Source organism: Oxyura jamaicensis, chromosome 7 (assembly GCF_011077185.1).
Source record: "Oxyura jamaicensis isolate SHBP4307 breed ruddy duck chromosome 7, BPBGC_Ojam_1.0, whole genome shotgun sequence".
In the NCBI taxonomy this organism is placed as follows: Eukaryota; Metazoa; Chordata; class Aves; order Anseriformes; family Anatidae; genus Oxyura; species Oxyura jamaicensis.
The window spans coordinates 20734245-20761304 of record NC_048899.1 but is presented as its reverse complement, the minus strand read 5'-3'; the positions used below and the strand labels follow the sequence as shown (position 1 = coordinate 20761304).

The 27060-nt window shown below is 37.7% G+C and overlaps 1 protein-coding gene across 9 annotated transcripts in view; it reads left to right on the top strand.

Moving 5' to 3' along the window:
- The window catches only part of CSRNP3 (cysteine and serine rich nuclear protein 3), a 103409-nt gene that overhangs the window by 23684 nt on the left and 52665 nt on the right, over positions 1–27060 (top strand). For 4 of the 9 annotated variants that reach the window (XM_035331354.1, XM_035331351.1, XM_035331352.1 and 1 more), the window contains exon 2: positions 8885–9055. The exons of 1 other annotated variant lie outside the window; for it this stretch is intronic. In XM_035331354.1, the coding sequence (XP_035187245.1) occupies positions 8908–9055 (148 nt within the window). In that variant the 5' untranslated portion in view covers positions 8885–8907. Of the gene's footprint in view, positions 1–3514; positions 3539–4811; positions 4836–8884; positions 9056–19223; positions 19315–27060 lie in introns of those variants that run through there. 4 more of the 9 variants (XM_035331355.1, XM_035331357.1, XM_035331360.1 and 1 more) reach the window with 4 other exon arrangements.

Below are 27060 nucleotides of genomic sequence, written 5' to 3'. Positions count from 1 at the left end.
TTTTTTTTTGTTTTTATTCCACTTTTTTCATCCAAACAGTCTCGTTTTGTGAGTTCCCCCCCCCCCCCCCCCCCCCCTCGGTATTTTCAGCATTATTTGTTCATGTCTGAAAAATGAAATAATTTAATTGTTCTGTGCTATACAGCTGGTATCAGACCACGTAGGTGACAACAGACGATGTTACAATATTTGTTACTCTCTTCTCCCCCCAAAATGCCAAGCCATCCATTTCTCTTGTTTCTAACCCCTCATCACCTGAAGTCAGACATTTTTAAGACATCCTCTTATGTATAGGTAACATCATTATTGTCAGTAATTATTGCAAGAGCAAGGTAAGGAGGATTTGTTTCTTCACTCATGTCTTTTTGGGTAAAAGAGGAAAACCTAGTTCAGAGTTACTTTTCCAAGTAAGCTCCTGGACATTTTTGTTTCAGTAGCTTATGTTGGTTCTTTTTGTAGTTCAGGTTTGTTTGTTTTTTAAACAAACAAACAAAACTCTGTTGTTAAGCACTACAGATTTCAGAAGAAACACTGTACCAAAATGCAGAGATGATGGGGTAGAAAGGAAGAACTATTGAATTTGGGCTGTCTCTGCTAGCTTTTGGCAGTGGTGAACAAGCAGACAGGCTGTGTTTAAATACATGCTGATTTGCTCCCTGTTGCATGCTGTCTCAGCTGGAGAGGTCTGAAGGCCCTTTTGGCACATACTGGTTAAACCCATAGTGTATGTTGGCAGGAGTATCCTGAGATATACAAGATTTCCAACCATCTTGTGCAGCTCCTCAGCAGGCAGTGTACAAGATGTTCACAAAAGAAGGGTGTGGAAGATGAGTACTGAAATAGCATGAGGATGAATTGCAGCGTGTCTACTGATGTTACTACCTGGTCTAATATGCAAAGTTTAAATTAAAGAACATTCATTTTTCAGCACTTTGTAAGTTGTTCACGTTTCCAATCTCCACTACAGAGCCGGACCCTACTGCTATTCCTGTTGCTGGGAGTAGCTTAATGCAAAAGAACTGTGCCAAAAACATGCTGAAAACACTGCTGGTGGTCTCAGAATCTCATTCCAGTTAGGGAATACTAGTGAGGGGCTAAGCAAACCAAACGCTCTGTCCTTTTTGCAAACAGATGCAATAATGATGTGTTGCTAGCAAGCTGTCTCACACAGCGAACAGTCCAGTTCTTCCATCACTTCCACGTTCGCTCCTCTTTAAAAGGCCGTGTGCCTCTAAAAGTCAGTTGTCAGGTGGCAGTGTCTTGCTCACATCTCAATCTTAAGGACAGTTGACATCTCCTGGCCAGAGCTCTGTCACACACTGTCCTTTTGCAGCACATTCTAAAAAGTAATAAGCCTTTTCTTGGTTCACATCCAAGCTTAAAAGTTTATTCTGGGATACAGATGATTCAGTAACGGAGGCCAAATGTGTTGCACTGTTTCTGTTCTTCAAACAGAAGCAAGAGAACATCTTCTGCAATAACGTTCAATGAAGAGATTTTAATTAGTGAAATTTCATCATCAAAGCTTAAAACCTTACAGAAGATAATTGGTCAGCACCAGGTTGTTGGTGGTTTACATGAAAACTTTGGTGAGGACTTCGTGACAGTTAAAAGTGTTCTAGATTACTTAGATGAAGGTTAGCTATTATGAGCCTGAGTTTGTGACCTATCTTCAGCATGACTTGCTCCTTAATCTCCTGTTTTCCTGTAGCACACAGTACCATTTATGCATCATTTGCTCCTGTGGAAGCAATTTTTGATGCAGCAAATTAAAAAAACTGTTATGAATGAAATACAGCCTCAAACTGTGCTGCTTCTGTAGGCAAATCTCATCTGGACAGGAATGTTTCTTCTGTTGTTGAGTGCCTCTGAATCCACTTCTGCCAAGTTGCACCCTGGAGCCCTGAACACAAAGTTCCTGGATGTCTGCTTGATTTATCACTTCCTCTTACCTCATCTCTCTTTGCTCTAGGCACCATGCCTAGGAGAAGTCATGCTAGAAGACCTAGGAGAACCAGCCTAGAATTTTCTTCTCTTTGCTGAATTGTTTGTGTGTTTCCTGTAACTGTTGAACTCAGACATCAGAAAACTGCTTTAATACCGTTATATACGTATGTTTTATATTTGGAGGTGGAGAAGGGGATATGTGCGCACTTGGTGTATGTAGGACCTTATGGCATGCTCTTGGAGACTTTATGGCATGCTAAGGGTGGCAGATTTACCACTCACTATTGCATCCATGCTACGTGTAGAGAGAGGAGGTGAGCATATGCCAGCATCCCTATGGCATTCTAAATTCATTGCTGGTGGAGCTAGTGGTGTGTACAGTGGATTGTACAACAATGTGTAGGCAGTCTAGAAGATTTGTGGATTAGTACTCAAGTGTGAAATCAGGAGTGCTCTAAAGCGATGGTATAGAAACCCTGCAAAGAGCAGACTTGGCAGGATTTGGCTTGCAATGCCGGAACAAATTCCCTAGGTTGAAATACACAGCCTTATTCCTATGGCATTTACTTAGTGCTATGGGTTTAGCTAGACTGAAGCAAGCAAGTAAAGGATTTTACTAGTTTATGACTATGTAACTTGACCACTGCTATAAGCACAAATTTATGAGTAAAATTATACTAATGGTATTCCCTGTTGCCTATGCAGTAGTCTCAAAGTGGAATTATCTTGCTGTGTGTTTTTTAGTTTTTACACTGTACTAGTGAAATTATCAGTGCCTACCTCTGACAACTGGTGCTTGTGATTAGAGCTGCCAAATATACCAAAACATGTATTGCAAACATTAATTTGAATTCTGAACAGCTGTTTGATTCGTGTTCTTGTACCTCTGTTGTTCACTGTTTGCAAGCATTCATGCAAATGGATTTGTGTGTGCATTAATGCAGTCCTTTACATGAATAGTCATTTTCACAAGCAAATGGTATTCTTTGTGTGAGTGATGTTGTCACTATAGATGCTTTCAGTTATGACTCCTTTTTTTTTCCTTTTCAAACTGTCAAATTACAAAAGAGCAAAAAATAAAGCATGATATGTGTAACTAAGCAAACAGCTTGATTATTTCATAACCATCTCTGTTACTGATGCTTTTAAGCAGGTAAGAAAAATTTCTTAAAAATATATCAAGTTTTGTTTGTGAGCTAAGAAATAGACATATATTCAACAAGAATATTAATCACAATGAATAACCCAAACATCTCTGCTTGTGAGCATCAATATTCATGATTTAACAGTGAAATTATTTGCCAAGTTTCTCTAGCATGTTACAGTACATGCTGACTGGCCAGTGGGTGGGAGTTGTTTGTGATGAGTACTTGCAGTAATGTTTTGTGTGTAACATCTGTTTTCTGCATCCTCCTGTTCTGTTTGCAGTCATTTACACAGAAGTGGTTTTTGTTTGGAAGCGCATCTGTATTGCAACTTAGAGTTTATCTATGTTTTTCCATACTTTCAGTTGATACAGCTGAGACAAGGCAAAAGACTGTGTGACTCATAGGTCAAGTCTTTGATGGCTGTCTTTTATTTTCATTTTCAGGTTAGAATTTTTGTCCAGGTAGATTTTATTATGGTATGTGATCAGGTCTCAAGAAGGAATTAGTGCAAAATAAGATGTCATAAGTGAACGAAAGAAGCAATTAAAGGCATTTAGGCTACAATAAAGTCCATTTGTGTTCTTGGATTTTTATCTTGTTTTTCCTGAGCTTTAGTCAATAACCGTTTCCTGTAGTGAGCAGGAAAATATATAATCTGAGGCAGGGACCTATTTTATTATTGCATATCTGTTCTATTTTATGTTGTGGCTACTGCGTATGGTAAATACTTGATGTTTATGACTTCGTAGGTATGCTCTGTACCTGTTCAATTTCCCATACGATGATGCATGAGATATGAGATGTGTGTATGTATATATATATATATATATATATATATATATATATATATATATATAATGCTGAATTTTTCAACACAGTCATTTATTTGTAGAGTATGAGTAGGATGAGCATGTCTTGGTCTCGTTGTCATTAACTGAAGATTTTGTGAATTCCCTATTTCTGTATTGCAGCTTGTTGTCTGTTTTCTTAGCATCCTTTGGCACATTTCAAAGCGATAGCAGAAGTGCAAGTTAGGAGAAATGCTTTTACCTATCCCTGTGCTGCCTATCCCACAACATACCGATGTTTTTTGTTTTGTGGATTGTTTTTTGCTTTACTGTTTTTTTTCTGTCCATGGGTGCCCGTGAAAGACAGGGTGGCAGCATGTCTTACAGGGGAACATCACAGCAAGAAGTGTCTCCTAGGACCACTGGTAATGCTGCAGCGTCGCCCCTCCCTTCCACTCACCATTAATTCTAACACAGCTCTTTTGGGGCTTTTCACTGGTGTTTAGAAATACCTGCTATCTGCAGGATTGCTGTAATGAGATTGTTACCATGGTTTTCTAAAATTTTCAGCCTTTTCAGGCACAAGAGGAAGTCAATCTAGCCAGGCTTTTGCATTATTTCACTCCGTAGGTTATGGGTAGCATTGTGACTCTTTTAAATGCCCCCCCACACCCGCATGGGGTTTTTCTCTTCCAATAATAGCTCACTGCCTCTGAGCCTGCAGGCGTGCGGTGTCTGCCAGTTGTCTGGCATCAAGCGAGGCAGAGCCAGTTGCCATGGCGCTTTGAGGCCTCGCTTTGCAGGGCAGCTACCTGCAGCCAGGAGCTGATCAAACCGTCCCTACTTGCCTGTAGCTTCTTCAGAGAGGAGGAAAAGGAGGAAGGATGGATGTGAGGGATTGAGGGAAACAGATTCTCCTTCCAGCAGGCATGCATCCTGTGCTTCTGCTGAGGCAAGTTGCCATTTTCTCTCAGAACCCTTGTCTGCATTGGTGCCTGACCTGCAGCTCATGACAAGGCACGTATGGCTGATTTTGCTTGTTCTGGTATACTGTTACTGATATACTGTTTGAGCTGTGCTTTGCCATGGTGTAGATTAGTGCCCGATTAATGTGGTGAGGAGCGCGGCAGAGGATGATGCAGCACTTCACTGCGTGAGGACTTCGTGTTGTGAAGCATGCATCAAGGCACAGGAAGGCTTCCACTGCCAGCATCATGGTTGTGTGTGAGAGCAGAATGCTGGTCCAAGTCTGTCTGAGCTTTTAGACATCTATTTAATGACTATCCACAAAGGTCTGTTTTTAATTGAACTCTGTAAGCCAGCTTTCTTCCTTTTTCACCTAAACTGGCAGTTAGCTGTGGTAGATCTCTGACTAGCTGGTTCTTGTCTCAGTATTTGCCTCTGAAGGCTGGAGCTCACTGGTATCTTACTGGGATTTTGAGCATAGTGACTTATTACTTTTTTAATTTCCGTTTTTAATCTATTCTGGAAATAGTTTTTCTCAGTCACGTGACATTGGTTCTCATAGAGTCATGTACATTTGTGTCCTGGATTCAATGCAGAAATGTACACCTTTGCTCATTTTTTTCAGAATATACCTACTGCTGTAGTGTAAGAGATTACACTGCTGTGTGTAAGAGATTAATCTTGTTCCATGTGATGTACTGTCTTGGATATTTTGCTTTTGCCATGTGACTGCAGTAGATTCAGTTTGACTCCCAAAAATTTGAAACTATTGATTCAGTTGTAGCTGCGATGCAGAAAAAGACTGACAATTCAGAATTCCTGTCCTTGGTTCCCTGATTCTGGACTTTGGGAGCCGTTACAGATACCACAAACTTTGTGGCTTCGTTGCTGTCAGAAGTAGGACTGCTGCTTTTTCCCGTGTTCCACTGGCATATATCATGTGATCAACAGTGCGAAGTGAGACTTGGATATAACCACTACCAAGTTGTATGTTGCCATGCTTATTGATCCTGGAGGTGCAGATGTGTCATGCAGGTACTGCATGATGTCTGTGTAAATGAGGCATGGGTTAAATGTATCCGATCGAACATGCCTCGCTCCTGCGCAGATGTACCTCTTTCTGAAGGATATTGCTTCTGGAATGGCAGCTGTTTATACAGATGTGATTCTCCTGCTGGTACGTAGTGTGTACAAACAGGTTTAGATGCCCTGTAATCTATCTGTGTGATATCCAAGCTCTTGAGTTGTGTAAAAATCTTTCCCCTATCTAGCGTTTTCCTGCAGAGACTTGATACCAGAGAGACATGAATCAACAGATCATAGACAAGTGACAACACCTAAATTTCAGTGTGACTGCTTTGTGAAGCAACCTTCTCGATAAGATAATCTCCCTGCAAGAGAGATTCAGAACAAAAATTGGGCTGCAGTGATAACTATACATACATTTTTAAATGGATAGTTTTGCCTTCTTTAAGTGTCATGGTGATACTCATCTTCTACAGTGTTCCCATACCTCCTGGCTTAGCTGTATCAGCTAGCTGGGTGTAGAACTACTCTGTCCATTCAGGGACCCTGGGAATCATTTATTATGGTTTGTTCCAGAAATTGTAATACAGTGGCTTTACTGCTGCCAGGTCATGGCACATGATGCAAATGTAGGCTATGCTAAAAGCAAGGAAATGTAAAACCCTTTGGTGTGAAAAATATTTGTTGCTGCTACTAGCTGTAAACAGTTATGGTGACTGAGACTCTCACCATCTGCGACAGCTTTACTGAGGGGCAAGATGTATGTTAGTCATCTAGGCACTGTGTGGTATACTTGCAGAAGACAATGTCTGGCAAAAGGGCTTTAGTCTGGAAATCATTTCAGGCTATGAAATTAGCTCTTTCTGAGGGTCTGCACACTAGTGATGATTACAGCTATTAGGTTTGCCTTACAGTGCAGTTATGACAGAGGTTCTTTGGGCTTTAAGACTTTGTAGCCACAATTTCAATGTGCTTAAACATGGATTTGACCTAGGTTTTGCTAGCACAGTAAACTCTGTCAGCCGTTTTCTCACTCTTCTGTCTCTTCGCTGAGATGTTTGAGTGTAAGCATTTTCTTTCTCACACTCCAGCTGCTTCTTTACCCTATTCTGCAGTCAAGCTGTAATCCTTTGGTTTTGATATTGCAGGCAGTTGCCATGGAAATAATTGTGATTTCACAAATTCAGTGCTGTAAGCACTGCAGGAGGCAGTGGAAAAAGGTGGTTGGCAAGAGATATAGTGAGGACACAGAGGGCAGTTTGAAGGAGTTGTTTCTGACCCTATCCTTTGGGGTTTTCTGCCCCCTCTCCATTTTTCTAGGTTTCCATTGTGTTTGGGTTTTGTTCCTTTTTTTTTCTTTTGAAAGTATTTTTTTTATATTAATGGGTGATTCTTAACGATTATTTATTTTTTTTCTTTCTTTTCTTTTTTTTTTTTTTTTTTCCCAAAATGATACAGAATGCACCTTTCCTTTTAAAATGCTTTCTTTGCAGTATGTGATAACTTCCTTTTGGACAAAAGGTCAAAGGTTGAGATCTAAGCCTGTAGTGTTTGTCATGCGTTTAGCCTGAAGAAATCCCTTTCAGGAAAACAGTTTTCTCATAAATAGTAAAAGAAGCTGAGAAGATTTACACAAGCATATGCATTTAAAACTGCCTGACTGGCAGTATTAGAACCTAATGTATTCATTATTTAATTCTTAGTGTGCTCTGCAGTCAAACAAGTTTGGTGGTGAAGATCATATTATGCAACATCTGTTCTGAGCATTATGTTGCATTATCTTAGTGTTCCACATCTATATTGAAACCTTTTCTCTCAATTAGACACATCCATAAAGGTAGAATAAAACTTAGCAGAGGAAAACAACTTAATTATGAAATAAATTGTATTGGCAGCTTGTAGAAGCTGCAGATGAGTGGCATTCAGAGGAATGGGATTTTTTTCTACTGTATGCTTGAAAGCATCAAGCAGCAACCTTACCACCCCGCTATTTACAGCAAGTTTCTGACTGCTGATTAGTAGTCAGAGTGTAGATGTTATCTCTAACTTTTAGATTAAGATCTAGGAATTAATTTTCCATCTTCACAAGGATGTAATCAGTAATGATAGTGACAGTAAATTTAAGATTTTTTTTTTTTTTTAATTAAAGATATAAAAAAAAGTTTTAGCCTGTCAGATGTGTTAAGATGATCTAGGAATTGCTTTAAAATTATTTTGATCTTTTTTTATTTTTACTTGGTATTCCATAAATGGAGATAAGAAGGTCAGCTGTTATAAATGAAAGGGAAACAGTGAGGAATGCTCTGGCTATATTGTCCAATATTGTTAGGAAGCAAAGTTCACAAAGATCATTTCAGTCCTTTGATACTTTATTCATATGAATGGAAATGGTCTACATATGTACCACTACTCATTTCTTAATTTCATAAATGCTCTGCAAGTAACTTCTGCATAAATTAAAATTGCAAAATGAGCCAGAACTGTGTCTGCAGGGCTTGGCCTGTCAAGATGCTAAGCATCTCATGCTCTGAAATCTAATTGAAAATATGGGCATTTGATAGTGCTGAGCATTTCTTTCTGAACTATATTTGGTAGGGAACACTGATTTTTGCTATGTAATGTTTCTTGGTGCCAACTAAGATTTTAAACATTACATGAAGGCACATTTCTACTGAACTATATTGGATTGTGTGTTATTTATGCTTAGCCAAAGCTTGCTCCAAAACTGAAATTTTTATTATTTAATTTTATGCATCAGATTAGTTATAGTACTTTGGATGTGCTGGTAGAAAATAGGTGGCATTTACCTTCTGTCTTAAGAAGACTGCCTGTAAGGAAGTCTTTTGGACTTCTTCCTGCAGAAGTTGTTTAAAAACTCTTGTTAAAGAACCGTTTAACTAAAGGTGATAGTATCAGATTTTATATAAAACTCCTCCATGATAAATGAATTTGAAGAGTTGGACAGCAGGCAGATGTTTCAATGCTTCCTTGCCTCTGTTCCTGCTACAGGTGCATGTGACAGCACTGCAGCAATGAGTGGAATTTTAAAGAGGAAGTTTGAAGAAGTTGATGGCTCCTCACCATGTTCCTGTGTGTGGGAATCAGATGATGACATTTCTAGCAGTGAAAGTGCTGACAGTGGAAGCAATGTCCATCCATCAGCTTCTAATCATTTTACCCGTAAGTACTAAAGTGGTGTGTAAGACATGATCCTTGTTCTTATAACAGCTAAGAAAGGTTCATCTTACTCTGAAGAAATACATTGTAGGCTACCTGGATTTATTTGAGGTGTGTTTCTTTTCCCCGTTTTACTGCATTTCAGTGCTGACACTGTGAGGAAATACTTCTTGTTTAAAAACAACTTTCCTCTAGTCAGTTTTGTGTGTTTGTTTTTAGCAGCTGTCAGAATGAGTTTCAGAGGCATCTTTTGTACTGTATCATTTTCATCTAGAGAACCTGAAATGTTATGAATGTGTGGGAGAACATCTTCCATTTTGGGTGATAATTTGGGGAAAGAGGGAAAATCAACAGTACTTAAGCTTTAAAACAAATGCTTTTGTTTGTTCCTGTAAGTTCAGTGTTGAGAGTAGCCTGCACTGTGGCATAACAGTTATTCCCTATGATGACCCTGTCACCTGATCCAATGCAACCAAACAGCCCGCAGTCTTTTTCTTCTGCTCTATACAGGAGTAAACACAGAAAGAAATGTGTAATTTTCTTGGAGAAGATATCATATTCATACCTGATGTCTGTATGAGACACTTGAAGAACAAACAGAATGCAGATGGTAGCAAGTAGAGTGGTTTCAGAAAACCTAGGTTTTCTCTAGGCTTTTCACTGAATTTAGAATTATAGTGAGAAGAACAAAGATCTAAGACATAGGTAGATGTGAGATGTCCACCCCCCTCCCCTGCCCCCCACAACTCATTACCCTGTTCATATTGTCTTTTGAGGCTCTTGCTGGTGGCTCTTGAACTTGAACTCTTCCAGCCTAGCAATACGGTTTTCAGTCTGGAATTTCTTTCACTTGGCAGTCTGCCAGTGCTTTAGTCTAGCATGAATAGGCTTCAGGGCATGATGTAGATGCATTTATTTTGCTTAGCTTTCATTTATTTCCCGTTGTTGTGTGGTTTTTGTTGTTTTTCATTTTGTTTCATTCTTGACAAAGCCACAACCTATTTGCTCGTGGTTTCTATAGGCAATGGCAGTATTTCTTTAATACAACTGAGTGTGGGTAACTGCTTTGTAATGTTTGTGTTAGGGAAACAAACACACATACACAAAACAAACCAACAAAAACAACAAAACCACACACAAAAACAATCCCTGACTGCTACAACAGACTTATAAATCACAAAATAAACTGATTAAAATGTTCTTTGTAAAGTAGAAATAAACAACAAAGTTTGAATTTAAGGAGCGTCTCTCTTCATAGTTGAATCTTGGACAATATAATAGAGTCAAAATAGAAGCCACATATACTTTTTACAGTGGTGTTTGTATTGAGTGGTGGAGAATCAGGCGTGTAGTCCCAGACAATGCAATATTTCCTGTAAAATAACTAAGGTACTTGAGATTACTTTCCTGTTTGTTTCCTCAAATAAAATCTTGTGAGCCCTATACGATGATACAATATTCACTGCTTTATTTTCCCAATTTTCCTAACAGCCATTGTTTTTGGAAGTATACTTATTTTCTGGGCAGAATGTGTGTATTGGAATGATCACAGCAATAGATTACTACTTACATAGGGTTTTTCTGGCAGTAGTGGTTTTCAGATTCACTTTTTCTATTGTTGTTACTTTCACCAGTCACCACTCTGCAAAACCAAAATGTCAAAATTTATTAACAGACTAAGATCTCTAGATGCATATGTTGAAATAAATAAGATTATTTACAAATAAAAACAGTGCGATAAAGTTGCAGGAGTGGGTCATGTAATACTTGAATATAGGGCAAAACATGAAAACATGCTTTGCTGCTGTATACAACTATATCCTCAATAGCATATGTTATATGCACAACAATAGGCTTTTAGAATACGTAAAGTATATTTGCTCTAACCTCATCTAAGATCAGTGTTGGATTCTTTCCTCCTCAGCCCACTCTGTGCTGGTGTGTTTATTCTGTACACATGTTCCCTGAAGTCTGGACTCCTGCTGTGTGCCCAAAGCCACTGTGCTGTTCAGCAAAATCTCAAAAGATTCATATAAATTCTTCTCACTCTTCTTTATCAGTACATACGCAGATTCATTGCATCTCCAAGGGACTGCTGAGACACAACTGCAATCTAAAAAAATCCTCTATTATGCCATGAGCTCCCATAATCCCTGTCAGTACATAAAAATTCTTTGTGATAGTCAAATGTAATATTCTAACAGTATTTCATAAGCTGCATATAGATTAAGACTGCTGTTAATAATTAATACTCAACATTTTACATTAATCTTTTTATTTCTTTTCCCGTGGTAGCATATTTTAATCAAAAATAATTGTTGGGCATATCCAAAGCATTTAATGATTACAGTAGCATTTTATTGCTTTTCGTGTCCCCAGTGGCATCCGTGCAAGTGAGTGTACCTACTTCAGTAAATAAAGGTGTATGTCTGTGTACATGTTTGTATACATTTACAGTATTCAAAAAGCATAACAGTATATGTGTACTATACATATATGTAGTTTACATACATATATAGTTTGAAAAAGAATATGTTTGTGTACTTATATATGTGTAAGAAGCCTGTGCTATTTACGTAGCAAACAAATTAATTCATGACATTCTTGGAAAGGAAAGGTGAATGGTGTTTGTTTCTTAGTACCTTGAAGAAAGTTTACTCTTTCACTCATTAATTGTTATTCATTTTACTGGAAGCAGGATTTCATTTTGTTTTAAATCAGAATTTTATTCTAAACTGATGGTTAGAGAGGTTGACAGGTTGATTTGTGCGGGCCCAAACTTAATCTCAGATGCAGCTGGGAAAGTTGCTCTAATGTCAGTTAACCTTCTGTAGATTGCTGAAGCATGTTGCAGACTAAAGACTTTCCACTAAATATAATCCCTAAGCAAGGAGGGTCAGTGAAGATGTGTAGTACACAAGTCTGGAAAGTGCTCAGTGCAGTCATGATCTGAACACTTCTTCAATACCTCAATCTTTGTACCTCTATGTGTTCATGCACATTCATGCCCAGGGAATGCTTTTAGATGTTTTTCCTAGAGTAATATATATATATATAAACTTAAGGTAATTTTAGGAAAGCATAGGGAAAACCAATGCATGTTTGTTTGCTGTCCATTCAAATATATGCACCTCATTATTTAAAAGAATAAATTAAAGCTACAGAATGAAAATGGTTTAAGGAAAAACGAAGAAAATGAAAGCCCCTCAAATTTCTCCATAAAACTCAATACACGGCTTTCAAAAAACAAAACAAAACAAACATCTGAATACTTCTACATTCACACTGCTGCTTTTCAGATTATTCATGATTAAACTACTTGGTTTGTTTACCTGCACTGGGGATAGCTGAACAATATTTCTATGTATTATGATTATTTTCGTTTCATCAGGTTGGGCCCTGCTTAAAGGGCAAATGGTTGCAATAAGGCACTCCAGTCAATTAATAATTACCAAGTGTCACCTTGTTTCAGTAAACTCTTTTGCACTCTTTGTGTGTGGATTTTGGTCTGTGATGTGGCTCAGGGAGGTGGAGAGCAAATGGCTCTTGTAGCCTTTATTAGTTAAGAGTAGAGTTTTATTTTACTGATTTTTGTGTTGTATGAGAAGAACCTAACATAGTGTTTTACATGGAGCTGGACCGTCTCTGGGCTAGAGCATTGCAGCTTAATTCTTTTTTTGAATAGAGCATGTAAGAGGCTGAAGCTAATGGCAATGTGTGTTTCTAAAGTGATGTTTGATTTGCCTCAGTTAAAAAAGCTACAAATGGGATCTTTGATATGCTGAAAATGTTGGCCAAAAGTCCCTCCAGGATATCTCAGACTCTGGATCAAAGACTCTGTCTCCGTAACCCAGAGGCTTGTACTGAATTTTTCTTGAACGATCTTTGTGCCTTTGCTATAACCAATGTGTAGAGCAGGAGTAATACTAATGTTTTCCAAACTCTGACCAGATAATTAAAAACAGTAATCATACCTGTCATGATAAGATTGTGTTAAATTGAGGAACTACTTGACTCCCCAGGTAAATTCACTGAGGCATTTCCAATGTGAAAACCTGAGCCAGCAGACATTTTCCATTATCCCGTTGTTATGTCATGACTGACTTCAGTTTTTACAGTTTCTATGACAACCATGATTTTTGATTGTTAAAGAATAAGAATGAAGTGCTGAAATATTTTTTGGACTGTATAATATTTTTCCATCAACAGAGTAGTGAACACAGGGATGTTTTTCACTGATCAGCGTTGTAATTGAATCTTTGGCTAAATAGGGATACCTGCTTGTAACAGACTCCATGTACAGTAATTTCTCAGATAGAACAGTTGAGAAAATAACCCCTGTTACAGTTCCTGAATAACTTTCTGGAAAATTAATGATATTATAACTTCAGACATTCTTACATTTCAAATCACATGGATATTTACATTACCATGTTAACACTAAAAGGAACGTACCTAGGATATGGCTCAAAGCCACGTAGCAGGTTGCTTTCTGAGATTTTTTGGCAATTTTGCAAAATAGTATTAGGGACTGATGATGGAATTTCATCAAGTGGGAGTCAAAAAAAAAAAAAAAGGTGGGAAGGTGGGAGGAGGGAAGAACAAGAAAATGACTTTCTAGATTGTAGGAGAAAATGGTGAAGAAAGTGGTCATAATTCACAGGGGAACAATTAGTAGAAATACAGAGAGGAGCTAATAACTTTTGGTGTGGAAAAACAGCTTGTTGATCATATCGTATATGAACTAAAAGAGAGGAAGAGGTTCCCTGAGGCAGGAGGAGTTTGACAAGCAACAGGATGTTTTTTATTAAGAGCAAGAAAGTGCTGGTAACAGATTTTCCTTGGCAAATATGTCAGCTTGCAGAAAGGGCCACAGATTGGCTGTCTCATAACTGGGAAAAGAGGGAGGGCTAATGAACAAAATGAGAATAAACCAGTTTTATCAAGATCAAAGGAATTTAATGCTCTAGCAGTTTGTAAATTCTTAGTCAGTAAAAGTGACTCATCCCCTTTCACTACGTTACTGTGCAGAGCATATTTAAAAACATCAGAAAATTACTGGAAAATGTTGATTGGGATTTTGTAGCACTTCCAGTTCTGTTCTGTTTTTGTTAGAGAAAGGCGCTTTGCAGATGTGTAAGCCCTGGTCCACACAATTGAAGTAGTATATTGGATACAATCCAAGGCACTAGTTCTATACTTTTTATAGTAGTTGTTGTCTTCAGATGCTGTTCTAATCTGCAAAATAACTTCAGTAATTTTACAGATAAATGGAAATCATTTATACATGTAGAATGTAAAGTCTGTTTTCTCTTACCTGTGACATGTATATAGAATTTAAAAAACATGAAATCATAATGACTATGACTTTCATGATGAAGAGGAATGTCCCTATACCCATAGCCTTTATGTCAGTTCTTCTTTTCAACTGATTTTAAATTTGCATTTGATCTAGTCTTACCCAACATTCTCTTCTGGAGAAACCATAATGTTGGCATGTAGATGGGCTTTATTTTAACGCAGTCTTGCTTCATGGTCTTTGACAAATAATACCAGAATTTTACAATGTGTTTCCCGAAGGTGAAAACTTAGATTTCTTGGGTGGTGAAAGTAGCAGTCTTGCTTCTCTGACATGAGGAAACATTATGACATTTGGATACCAGTAAAAGCTGAGGGTGGTCTGATACTATTACATTAAATTATGTAGGGAAATCATTGATAAATCATAAAAGAAGGAAAATGGATTTTTCTGTTAACAGTTTATAACTTCTAATAGCTTCATTTTTGCCTGAAAATTTTTTTATGCTTTCTTTCTCAAGGCTGCTCTGTCCTAGCACTAGCTTTTATTCCTACTGAGAGTCCCAGTGGCCCTTCAGCAGCTTCCCTTGGATTTTCTTTATGTGCTCTTACAAAGCAAATGAAGCATCAGAAAGACTTATAATAGCCTCCTTTTTCTTATTTAGTACCATTTTTTCATTTCATATGTTTAGTACATATTCTGCATTTTATACTGGTTTACAAGTTTTTAATACAAGTCTTTAATGATGGTTTGAAACTTAAAGCCAAGTTAGATTTAGTGATTTTAACAAATTACATTGTTTGTATAAGGAATACATTATTTAAGACCGGGAAATATGAATAAAGTACTAGGATTCCGAGTACCTCCTGAGATGTGAGTTAATTCTTTGTTTTCAGTTGGAACTTTCTTCTGGAGGAGAGCTTTATATCTGATCAGATAGATAGATGGTAAGGTAGAGTGCGATATATTAGTAAGGTAGTTATGCAAGTTATACAATAAGAGAAACAAGCAGATCAGTAAGATCTGTAAGTGCCTGTCTCATACAAATTTGCAGAAGATTCCTACCTTTCTCATACACATTTGCTTTGAATAGAGATATTAAAAAAATGGAAAATATATCTACTATTCTTGGTTGTGGTCTATCGGAACTCCAAGAAACTGTTTATGACACAGTTCTTCAGCAGTGCTGTCTTTCAAGGGCACCTCCTGTAAGTCAGCAATTTGCACTTCTGGCAATGGCAGCTGAAGAGGCTATCTTTTTTGCTCACTAAACTGCTAAAGTTGACAGGTGCTAAGATGCTATTCTGTTAATCTTAGAAATGCACACAATTCTATTAACTGTAGTATTTAAGTAATTAAGATCTGAGACTGACAAAATATCAGAAACAGTCTCCTTGATGCCATTCAACGCTACTGATTGTCATTCTTCTGGTCATTGAATATGTAACATTTTTGATGTTCTAATTGCGTACGTGAATACTGATTCTAGCCCACCACAATGCGTTTGTAGCACTAGTAGCATTAAGGCATGTGTATAGCATCCAGACCTTGAACCTTGTTTAAGAGCTTTCATAATACCTTTAACTAACGATAACTATCTGGTTCAGTCTGAGCTCATAATATAGTGAAATGACTCTGTCCTAAAGGGGAAAACAGCTTGTGGTTCGTCAAGGGCATTGACTTGTCCTGTTACTTCCCAATTCCCTATCAAAGCCAATTAGTGTCTTTTTGTAATACAGAGTCTTTGTATTTTAATTAATTCATCGTCAACTCTGTATGCTCTGGAGTAATAGTGGTGAGAAAGATTTTCACCATCAGTTTGACTGAATCCTTTGCCACTTTCTCCCCATTGAGGCTTTAACCTTTCTTATCCATGGTTCTTGTTATATCACTGGGTTTCGCTGTATGGTTGCGTGCAAGGTAATACTCTGCCAAGTCTTTAACTCCCACTTGCAATATGTACTGAATACACAGTTCCAGAATTTGCTGTGTGCTTATCAAAGACAGCTTAAGCTACTTGTGAGTCCTTTTTGAACTTCCTGTATTACTGATGTTCCCTGTATTGTTGTGTATAAATATTTTTCATAAACTTGTAAAGTTGATTGACTCCAGTTTTGAGAGTCCAGGCTTGATGCAGCCAAAGGGTAAGTTTTTAGTACTGAAAGTTAGTTTTTGTGCATTTCTAGTGGATTAGCAAGGGTAGTTTATCTACTGAAAAATATTAGGCAATGCTTTTGAAAATGTTGAAGCAGGAGTTATATTTGAAAGCAAATTATGGGCAATTCCAAGCACTCCTTTTAGCTCTTGCTCATTCTAACTGAGGCATAGCTGTATTTGTACATTACCTGCTAGCGATGAAAGCAACCAGAGGCAGTGGTCATCTGTAGAGTGGTTCAGCAGTGGTTACTATGGAAACTGTAGGTGACCTACATTCTACCAAAAAAGTGAGAAAGTTTGTGATTTTTTTTTTTTAAATGAAGCACATCTATTGACTTCTACTGCTTTTCATCTTCTACACATTGTTTTACTCATGTAGTATTCTTAGTTTTGACTGATTAGTGTGGAATGGACACAAGTCACTAGCCTACTGTATGAATAAACTTTACTCAAACTATTGGGCATTGAGTCAGTGTCAATAGCATGCTTCTGTCATCTCAAAAAAAATAGAATATAGTGCAGGGAGTGTTTGGAAAAAAGCCACCAGATGAGAGGATTTTGTGACATTTGAACTAAAGTTTGAGTTGACATTTTTAAATACATATTTCAGACAATTAGATTAATGTAGAAAGGTAAGTGGTGGGCTAGAGCATGTGACTAATTAAGTTGTTAACTATTGCGATTTGATTGGAACTATGATTTTCAGGAAAAAAAAATGTTAAAATAGGTTTTCAGAGAAAGGATTTGCATTGACATTTTTTATTTGGTGGGCTTTGTTGTTATTTACAGAAAAACCCTGTTCCATTTTGAAATATTTAATGTACTTTCTCTGTAGTGTGTAGGAATCTTAAAGTTTCATAGAAATTAAGGACAAGAAAGCAAAAATATTGACTTACTAGAGGCTGAGGTAGGGGCTATATAGATCCCTAACTGTCCTTGTTTGCAATCCCTACTGTCCCCCTGGCAGCACATGATGTTAAATTATTCACATACACAAAGTCATATTCCTCTGGCAGCAGATACTGGAACCACCTCTTGACTTCTGAATTTTCTTTTCCCCTTTCTGCCTGTGCATCTTTTGTAGCCTTGTTTATTGCTCTGAAGTTATACAACCTCTTCAGTGTGTTCCCTGCTGCCTGGCATGCTTCTCTCCATTGCTTTGGTCATGTTTTATTAGATTAGCTGCTGACTAATTTGTTTGCATCTCTCTCTCTCTCTCTCTCTCTCTCTCTCTCTCTCTCTGTTTGTTAACCTCTTTCTTGCTCTAAAAAGATGGAGTTGCATGCATTGTATCCATTTCCCTACACCGTGACACTGTGATACATGAAAACACTAGCAGTAGTGGCAAGAAATATGAATTATTTTGTGTAACAGAGAGTTCTTAATGCTTTTGGGGGCTGATGTAGTTTAGTTTGCCTTTATGACACAGGCTTTACTTACCATCTGAACTTCTTGTATCATGATCAAAAACTTATTTTCCAAATTATATTGATCCTAAAAAGAAATCACAAGAATGCCTTAAATAGAGAACAGTATTTATCAGTTGTACCACTGAAGCTCAAGATCCAGACATGTTAAGATTGTTGAGGTAAAGACAAATTGGCAAGATAAGGACACTGTAGAAATTGTATGTCCAAAGAGTGAGAGCTAGCAGAGCATGCCCTGTGCTGAAGGAGGATGTGGAAAGTGCCAGAGGTCTATCTGGAGTCTGTATCAGTTTCTTAACAATCATATTGTTGTGAACTAGCAGAGAGTACAGAATACCTTCCAGGCACAAACACAATGCCTCTCACTATGTCTGGCCATGAGCCTGTCTCCAGCAGTGCTCAATTTTCAGTGCAACAGGAGAAGGTGAGAAATGATCAGTCAAGCCATAGAAACCAGATTCTGAGGTCAGAGATGTTAAAATGAATATTCCTTTCTGATCCTCTGCAAGTTGAGCTGAAATACTGAACCAACTTATGAAGATGAAGTTATTTTCAAGCATGATCACAAGTGTTATGGGGCAAAATGGAACGTGATGCAATCTAGTAAACTAGTTAGTACCTGTAACTGCAAAGTCAGAACTGTCACTGGCTTGTGCTCCTGTTCCCTCTTCTCCCTTTACCATAGCCACATGCACAAGTGTACAATATGGATCAAGGATTTTTTTTTTTTTTTTGAAAACATATATCCAAAACTGGATTTTAGAAAGTTAAGAAACCTTGCTTTAAGTACTTCAACAGATGGCAAGTCTGTCACCTGCCTTGGTAAGCAAGATTAATGTTTAATTGTCCTTGTTATTACTGAATTTTGTTCTGTTCAGTGAAAAGATGCTTAGGTGTTCAGTCTTCCTGTTCTGTCTGAGCAGAAGTGTCTAGTGTATACCAGAACCCAAATATGCACACTGGCTATGTGCTCAAAGGTTTCACACTCATTTAAAATAAAAAGTCACATCTGTTCCTTCTGAAATATGCTATATGAGATATTCAATAATTTAGATCAGTCTGAAATTAATATTTTGGTTAAATAATTTATATTGACTTACTCATACATGTGACTCACCTGCTCTTCTGAAATCTTTTTCCTCATATTAATTAGTTTTGTTGCAAACAAACTGAATTTGCTGTTTGTTCTGTGAGTTTGTGTAGGGCGTCACTAATACTTTGGTAGAAATTCTAAATGTTTGTTGGTATCATTTTAACAGTAATGAGACATGAATTTCATTTTTTTAAGGACAGATTAAGGAAATGTCTACAGACTGAAAACATGATTTCAGAGGTCTAAAAATCTCCTGAGAGAAACTGCCGTTCTTTGAGATCACAAGGTCAGTAGTACAGTAGCAGTAATTCACATGTATCTATCTATGCAATTACGCAGACCTAGTTTCAGTTTTCTACCATTTGATGGTACAAAATGTTATATTTTACATCTACAGAGATTTTTATCAGCAATTTTAGAGCAGCATTAAGGAAAATATTCTAATTTCCAGCTGCAAATTTGTTTAAAATTGCTTAAAATTAATTCTAAAAGCTTTTGGATTAATATACATCAACAGCTTCCATTGTAATTAGATTTATAGTGGAGAAATGTTCCTAAGTTCTTGTCTTTGTAAATGAATTAATTGTTGCATATTTGCATCTTTCTTCACTTGCTTGCAAAAATATAAGCTGTTTAATATCCTGGAAAAGGAAACAAAGTTTTCTGAAGAGATAACTTCCAAAGCTTGTATTTTAATTTGTCACATCATGATGTGATTTATTTCTTCTGAGGACTGGAAGTAATGGATATGATTTATTCAAGCACAAAGAGCTAGCCAACACATCAAAATAGTAAATGTGTTCAAAGAACTGTGTGTAATCAGTATAGTATTATAAGAACTTCACAAAGTAATTTAAAATGCTTAATTAAAAAAAGGAAAGAGGAAAAAAAGATCTCTCAGACAACATGTTCATAATTTGTTGTAAGTTTTGCTCAGATACTAGAAAATCTGTACAATCATTATTATATCTTTTCAGGTGTTTGTTATTAGAATGTGATTTTTAAATGTTGCAAGTATTGATGAAGGAAAAACTAGAAAGCATAAGTATAGTTAATTCTTACCTGAAAGACCTGAAACCATGATGTGAATGCAGACACCAAACCAGGCTTTTCACAAATGACTGTGGATCTAAGTGTAGCTGTCAGGCTTAGGTACGGCACTGTATGATGTGGGCATGCACATATGGGCAGTGTTCCGTGACAGCAGTTACTGTCATGGACCTGTTGGTTGTTTTTATAGCCTAAAATGAACTTTGTATATTGTTTCTTTTTACCTTACCTGGATTATCTTTCTCACACGTTACTGAAGACAACTGAGAGCTGATTCTCTTTCAGTAGCTAGAACCTTAAATCATTTTCTGATTTTTGATTATTGTTGAGTTCCTGCAGTGAAGAGGACATATACTGCTTAATGAAGGCTCACTTGGCCCAGCTTTCCTCATTTTCCTCATTTGTAGTGTACAAGTGAAGAGAAATTGATTATAACTGTCTCATAATATTAATTTAAGAAAGGATAACACTTTCAATATTGAAATATTTTTCTTTTGCTATACTTAAATTGTGTAAAGAAGAGTGCTCCTCTCATTTGCGTGATTAGCATGCAGTCAGGTAGAATTATAATTAGAAAAAAACACAACAGGAAGCAGTCTTGTTTACTTAAGGGGTTCTCCATTAAGTTAGATGGGTAAACACTGCAGGAAAACTTTCCAAGGTATTACCATTGTTCCACTGGTGGTTGCAATATAAAATGTGATTTAGAAAGGTAAATAAATATTCCTCTAGTGGCTGCATCAGAGAGGGTGCTTTTGGGGAATTTTCAAGTACCAAGTAATTTACATGACAAACTGAGTAAGGGCACTGTTAACGTGTGCCCTTCTCTAGACCGATGGGATGTATATGTAAAAATTTGTGAGAATCTTCAAAAGAGTGGTACGTTTGTGCTGAAGTCTAATAATGTCACCTTTATTCGTCATAATTCAATTAAACCTTGCAACATAAGGCTTAATCATACAGTCATTATTGAACAACTTTTGAGAATGAAGCTTAGTACCTACATCGTAATCCTGTACATGTAACTTTCTTTTTGGGCTTCCGGTGAATTCTTTCTTGACTTCATTAACTCTTCGTGGGTTTTAGAGATCAGAGGTGGCTTAGGTAGGACTAATTACCAGTAACAAATCTGTAGAGAAGATTAACATTTAATAGATGTGCAAAACATGTAGAAACCCCTGAATCATTCCTTCAGAGCATAACATCAGAGATCTCTGAAACCAATGCCCTAAACACAGTGATGTTTATTCCTGTTTCCTTTACCTCATGCTGTATTAAAATGCTTTAGGTAACCATACCAGATATCTGAATCTCTAGTTGAATGTTGGTATTCTAATAGAAAGTAATTTCAGTAAGGAGCTGATTTTGTTCCCTCTTAGGCAGAGATTTTCCATCTTTGTGATTGTTAAACTGATCTTCTGTTAACAAGCTAGCAAAATTCTATATTAAAATTGATTTTAATTCAAATTTTTAATGTTCAATTCACAGGAAAGATGTATTAGGATTTCTTAAAAGTATACAATGGAGGAATCTAAGCCTCGATCATTTTTAATAGAATGAAGGCTTTTTGTTCAGTTGTGTATCAAATTTCTGTAAAAGAACGTTGTGTCACATTGTTCAACCTCTTCTGTGTAAAAGCAGTATTTTAGACCTCAAGGATACAAAGGATACAATAAAGGAACTGTTAAGGAACCAGTGTCCTACCTCAGTTTACTTGAAGTACTTGCCCTAACCTGTAGGTACCTCCAGTTTCTGACCTTATCTTGTCATATTTTATTATTTGTTTTGTTGAAAATGGAAATAGGAGGGAAAAAAAAAGCATTCTGCAAAGCAACCTAGATCAAATGCAGACAATGGTGGTGTTCATAAAATGCAGTTGCTGATGACAGGTAGGCCCAATGCAATTGGGGCAATTGCCAAAATTTCCATTTTACATGGAAAATGTGTCTTGCACACTCCGTGACTGAAACTTGAGGAGCCACCTGCGAAGCATTTACAGAGAAGGATTTTTATCTGTTATTGTACAGCTAATATCTAGGAGAGCCTTACACTTACTGACAAATCTGTGGATAAAGAAAAGGACTTGAAGTTATCCCCCCAGAGAAGAACCCAATTCTTGCAGCATTCTGGACTCTAGTACTCCTGCCTGCTAGTAACACACAGCCACTGAGTGTAGGAGTTCATATTTTCTTTCACTGTGGTGGATAGGCATTTAGATAGGAAGACAGCTTTCTCTCTTCTATTCTTGTGGTTCTCACAGTACAGCATATAAGAGGGGAGCATGTGATTCCTGATGTGATGTGATGGTTTTACTCGGGTGGGCGACCGAGCTCCACCACAACCGCTCTCTCACTCCCCCTCCTCAAAGAGGAACAGGGAGAAAATACGATGAAAGGGGCTCAAGGGTTGAGATAAGGACGAGGAGATCGCGCAGTAATTATTGTGATGGGCAAAACAGACTCAGCATAGGGAGATAGTAAGATTTATTGCCTATTACTAACGAGCTAGAGAAGTGAGAAACAAAGGAAAGAAACCAAAAGCACCTTCCCCCCCCATCCACCCTCTTCCACCTCCTCCCCCTGAGCGGCGCAGGGGAATGGGGGAGTGGGGGTTACGATCAGTCTATAGCAATTCTTCTCTGCCGCTCCTTCTCGGTCACTCTCGTCCCCTGTGCTGTGGGGTCCCTCCCACAGGATGCAGTCCTTGCTGAACTGATCCAGTGTGAGCTTCCCACAGGCAGCAGCTCTTCAAGAACTGCTCCAGATATGGGTCCGTACCATGGGGCCCATCCCTCGGGAGCACACTGCTCCAACCTGGGTCACCCACAGGCAGCAGCTCCTGCCAGGTCACCTGCTCCTGCGTGGTCTCCTCTCCACGGGCTGCAGGTCCAGCCCGGAATCTGCTCCGGCAGGGGTCTTCCACAGGCCGCAGTCTCCATCAGTGCAGGTCCACCTGCTCCACCGTGGTCTCCTCCACGGGCTGCAGTGTGGAACCCTGCTCCACTGTGGCACTCCATGGGCTGCAGGGGGACAGCCTCCTTCACCATGGTCCTCACCAGAGGCCGCAGGAGACTTCTGCTCCGGCGCCTGGAGCACCTCTCCCCCTCCTTCTTCACTGACCTTGGCACCTCACTCCTCTCACTCTCCCAGCTGCTGTGTGGCGCAGCGGTGATATTGGTTTTTGTTTTTTTTTTTTTTTTTTTTTTTTTTTCCTGTCTTAAATATGCTCTCACAGCGGCGCAAACAACATCACTTACTGGCTCAGCTCTAGTCAGCAGTGGGGCCCTTACCAAACATGGGGCAGCTTCTAGATCCTTCTCACAGAAGCCACCCCTATGGCCCCCTGCTACCAAAACCTTACCACATAAACCCACTACATGTGACCATGTGAATTGATAAGAATCCTGAGCTTATGAGCTTATTTAAAAATTGATTTTTAATAAACAAAATGCTTCATTTATTTCAGTAAGCATGAAAACATGCACCAGATTTCTGGAATTCATTTCCTATATGCCTAAATGTTACTGAACTTGCAAAACTTGTTAATATTATTGGATCTAAAGTTCTAGGTTTTCATCAGTCACTGGAAGACATTCCTGCCTACTATGGATTCCTTGCTTTATGTCACAGTTTTGCAGTCAGAAACAAAACTTTTGTCATGTTGCTCTGATTTGAGAAGTGGAGGAAGGGTGGGGTTTCCTTATCCCAACTCCTTTTGGAACTTGTATTTATGTTTCTGAACTGTGTAAGAGATCACTTGAAAAGAATTCCCTTTTCCAGGCTTTATTTAATAAATAATCTAATACAAGAGATAATAGCATAAATAAATAACATGATAACCATGTAGCTATCCTATTCATCTTCGGATTGTGTTTTCCAATCTCTTTTTGGAGTATTTTCTCCTTGCCCTTCCTTCTTTTGGAGGGGAAGTTTGTTCCATGGGCTTTTTAAATGGCAGTTTAACTTTCTGTAGGCAATTCACAGGAATAAACAAATTACAAGACAAGGAAAAGCTGAGGAGGTTCATAATTTAAACTTAGAGGGGGGTCTGCACAGAATTACTGATGAAAATTTTTGTAAAGGCTTTTGCATTAACTAGTTATTTTAACATAGCTTTAGAAGTGCTTATTCTGCTGTTGTTACATGACATGTTGATTTCCCCTCTCTGTATGTTACTAGATTTGAATTTCTTTCAGCAAAGACAGCATAAATTGTTGATCCCATTGAGCTGGAATAGCTGTCCAGATATAGCGACCACAAAATCTGATTCAGTTGTTTCTAATGACTGTGTCATCTAAGTGCTGTATCAGTGTCTGGATCCAGTGGCTGTTTTAAGGCATTTTCTGCTGGGCATTTTTTAAGGTATTTTCATGAGTTACTACATTTGTGCAGTATACATCATCTTCTGATGGTGCTGGCTTAGTGCAAGCATGTGCACTTGGTTAGCACTGGAGAGATGCAAGACATACAGAGCTTTACCAAATGCTTTAAACTGATGAAGGGGATGATTGCTGCTATCACAAATATAACAGTTTTCCCCTGCCAGGATCTATAAAACTGCAGGACAACTGAACAGATGTCTCATAGCCAGTACTTCAGGAACTAATGGGCAGTTTTGTCTTTAAATCAGACATTATTTAATTTTATATGACAGTGGCTGCATTTTAATGCATAGCGTAATAAAGCCTGAACCCCATGGCTGAGGTCAGCCGATCTACTAGTGTCTTGTTTTAGGAGTAGTTATGGATATGAAGAAAAAAATTATCTTCTAAAAATCTTCCAGTGATTCAGTACAAGACAGTTTTTAATCAGAAATGGCATTAAAGAGGAGTGCAAAAGCTTTATCTGACTATAAGTTCCCTTATAGTACTTTTCTCCCCAGAAGCTAGAAATACAGGAGAAAAAGAAGATAAAAAGTGTGCCCCCTATACCAATTTAGAGAACAACCACTGCAGGTTTTCTCACGTAGTCGGGCTTCTGTTGCGAGCTGTGGAGCTGTGGTTTCCTTTCTGAGAGTTTTGTTCTGAGAGTTTTGCTCAGTAGTATTAGCTTTAAATAATAATAATAATTTATGTAATTAGTACTTATGTAAGTTATAAAAAAGGCATGAGTCAACTACTTCAGGATTGGGAGCTAGTTTAAAAATCCTAAGTAATTCTGCTGGACAAAGCGTATATTATTTAATGAATAAACATTTTCAGAGTAACTATTCTCTTCTATCTAAGATACACATGTTGTTGATTATATGATGTAGTGGTTGAAAGGTGATGCGGGGACTTTGGAGACTTGTATTCTAGGCTCTGGAGTTTCCTTGCTTTGGGAATTTGAGGGATTCATTAAATAGATCTGGCCAGTAGAGATTAAGGCCCTCTTTCAGCATGGTGCTAAAGTTATATTCATGCTTAATGAGAATAACTGTGCTGGGACCATTGCTTTTTAATATCTGTTCTCACTCAAAGGGAGCCTTAAAAATCCAGCCACCTAAAATTACAGCAGAATAAAGGGTTAAGGACGCTGATGAACAATTTCAAAGAAACATATTATTCATACTTAAATACTTTAACAATCTGTTTCTCCCTACCTCTGCTTCATCAGCATCATCCATATTGTCCTTTTGACTGCTTGAAAAACATTAAAATTCAGTGGTCTGGTTTAGTACTTAAGTCCTAGAAGCATTCTTGTTATTTCTAATCCATCAAGAGTACCCAACAGCTCTTTTATTTCTTTATTTAGGCTTCCCTACCCAGCAGTCTAATGAGGTCAGAAAGGTCAGAAGAAACTAGCAAGAAAGGTCAGGATGGCTTATGCATGGCTCCTTTTCTGTAGGCTGATACTCAGCATGCTGGGAATGGGTCAGATTATACTGTTTGGATTGTGCAGTGAAATAATGACATTACCAATTTGACAAGTATTCTTCATTATCCTTTCCCACAGAATGTATTTCCATGACTGGAGCAATTAGCAAGGATTATCTCTGAGAAGAGAAATAAATGGCTTTTAACTCCTTTGTGTATACTAAAATAATGCTAGCTGGTTTAAATTTTTCTTAACTGAAGGATTTTTTTTTTTTTTTTGTAAATTCAAGTGGTAGGATATCACACTATATCAGAAAAAAACAGTACTTTCCCATCCACCTACTGCATGTTACTTAGACATAAATAGAATTGTAAAGTTCATATGAGGCTTAAATTTTCAGGCTTGCCATTATAATTTTCCGTTGTTATTGTTATCAATAGTGCAAAATAATTCCTGATTTTTTTCCTGTAATTACTTTGACTTGTTCAGTGAGACAAAGAGGTTCTCTGTAAACGATGGTCTTCCAGCATACCTTGTACTTTTAGTCACCAAGAGCACAATTGTGGGATAAGTAACAATAAGATACTGTTTGAATTTTTTCATACAGAGAAGCAATGCATGGAATAACTAAATTGCTGAAGGTCTCACAAACTTATTTATTATAAACAGCTTCTTTTTACAATCCAAAAATAGTTTTAAAATATAATACTTATTATATTATAATAAGTATTAGTGATACCTGTAAAAGGAAAATAATAGCTGCATAGCAATTAGTAAGTGCTTGGTCATTTCTTAGCAATTGCTCTCTTTATATAATATGTGCTATTTGTTGCATGTTCTAATTCATAGTGCTGAATTACATGCTATCAGGCAGTGGCTTCAGAGTTCTCAGTGGTTACCCTTGCTTAGTAAAAATTCCCCGAAGTTGTATTTGACTTTTAAAATATACCTCTGGAACCTCTGAATTTTTGTTTTTGTTTTCTGAAGATTTGCCTTTGGCTGACAATTGGGTGTTTGTCAGGAGATTCTACTGCTGCCAGTAGTGGAGTCACCTGGGTACCTTGTTTGTTTGCTTAACATAACACCAGATGTGTGGACAGGAAGGAATTTTCACACCAGTTCTCATTCAGGCTAGATTAGACTCAGCTGTCAGCCTGTCTTGGATTTTGGCTTTTTTGGTTTTCTTT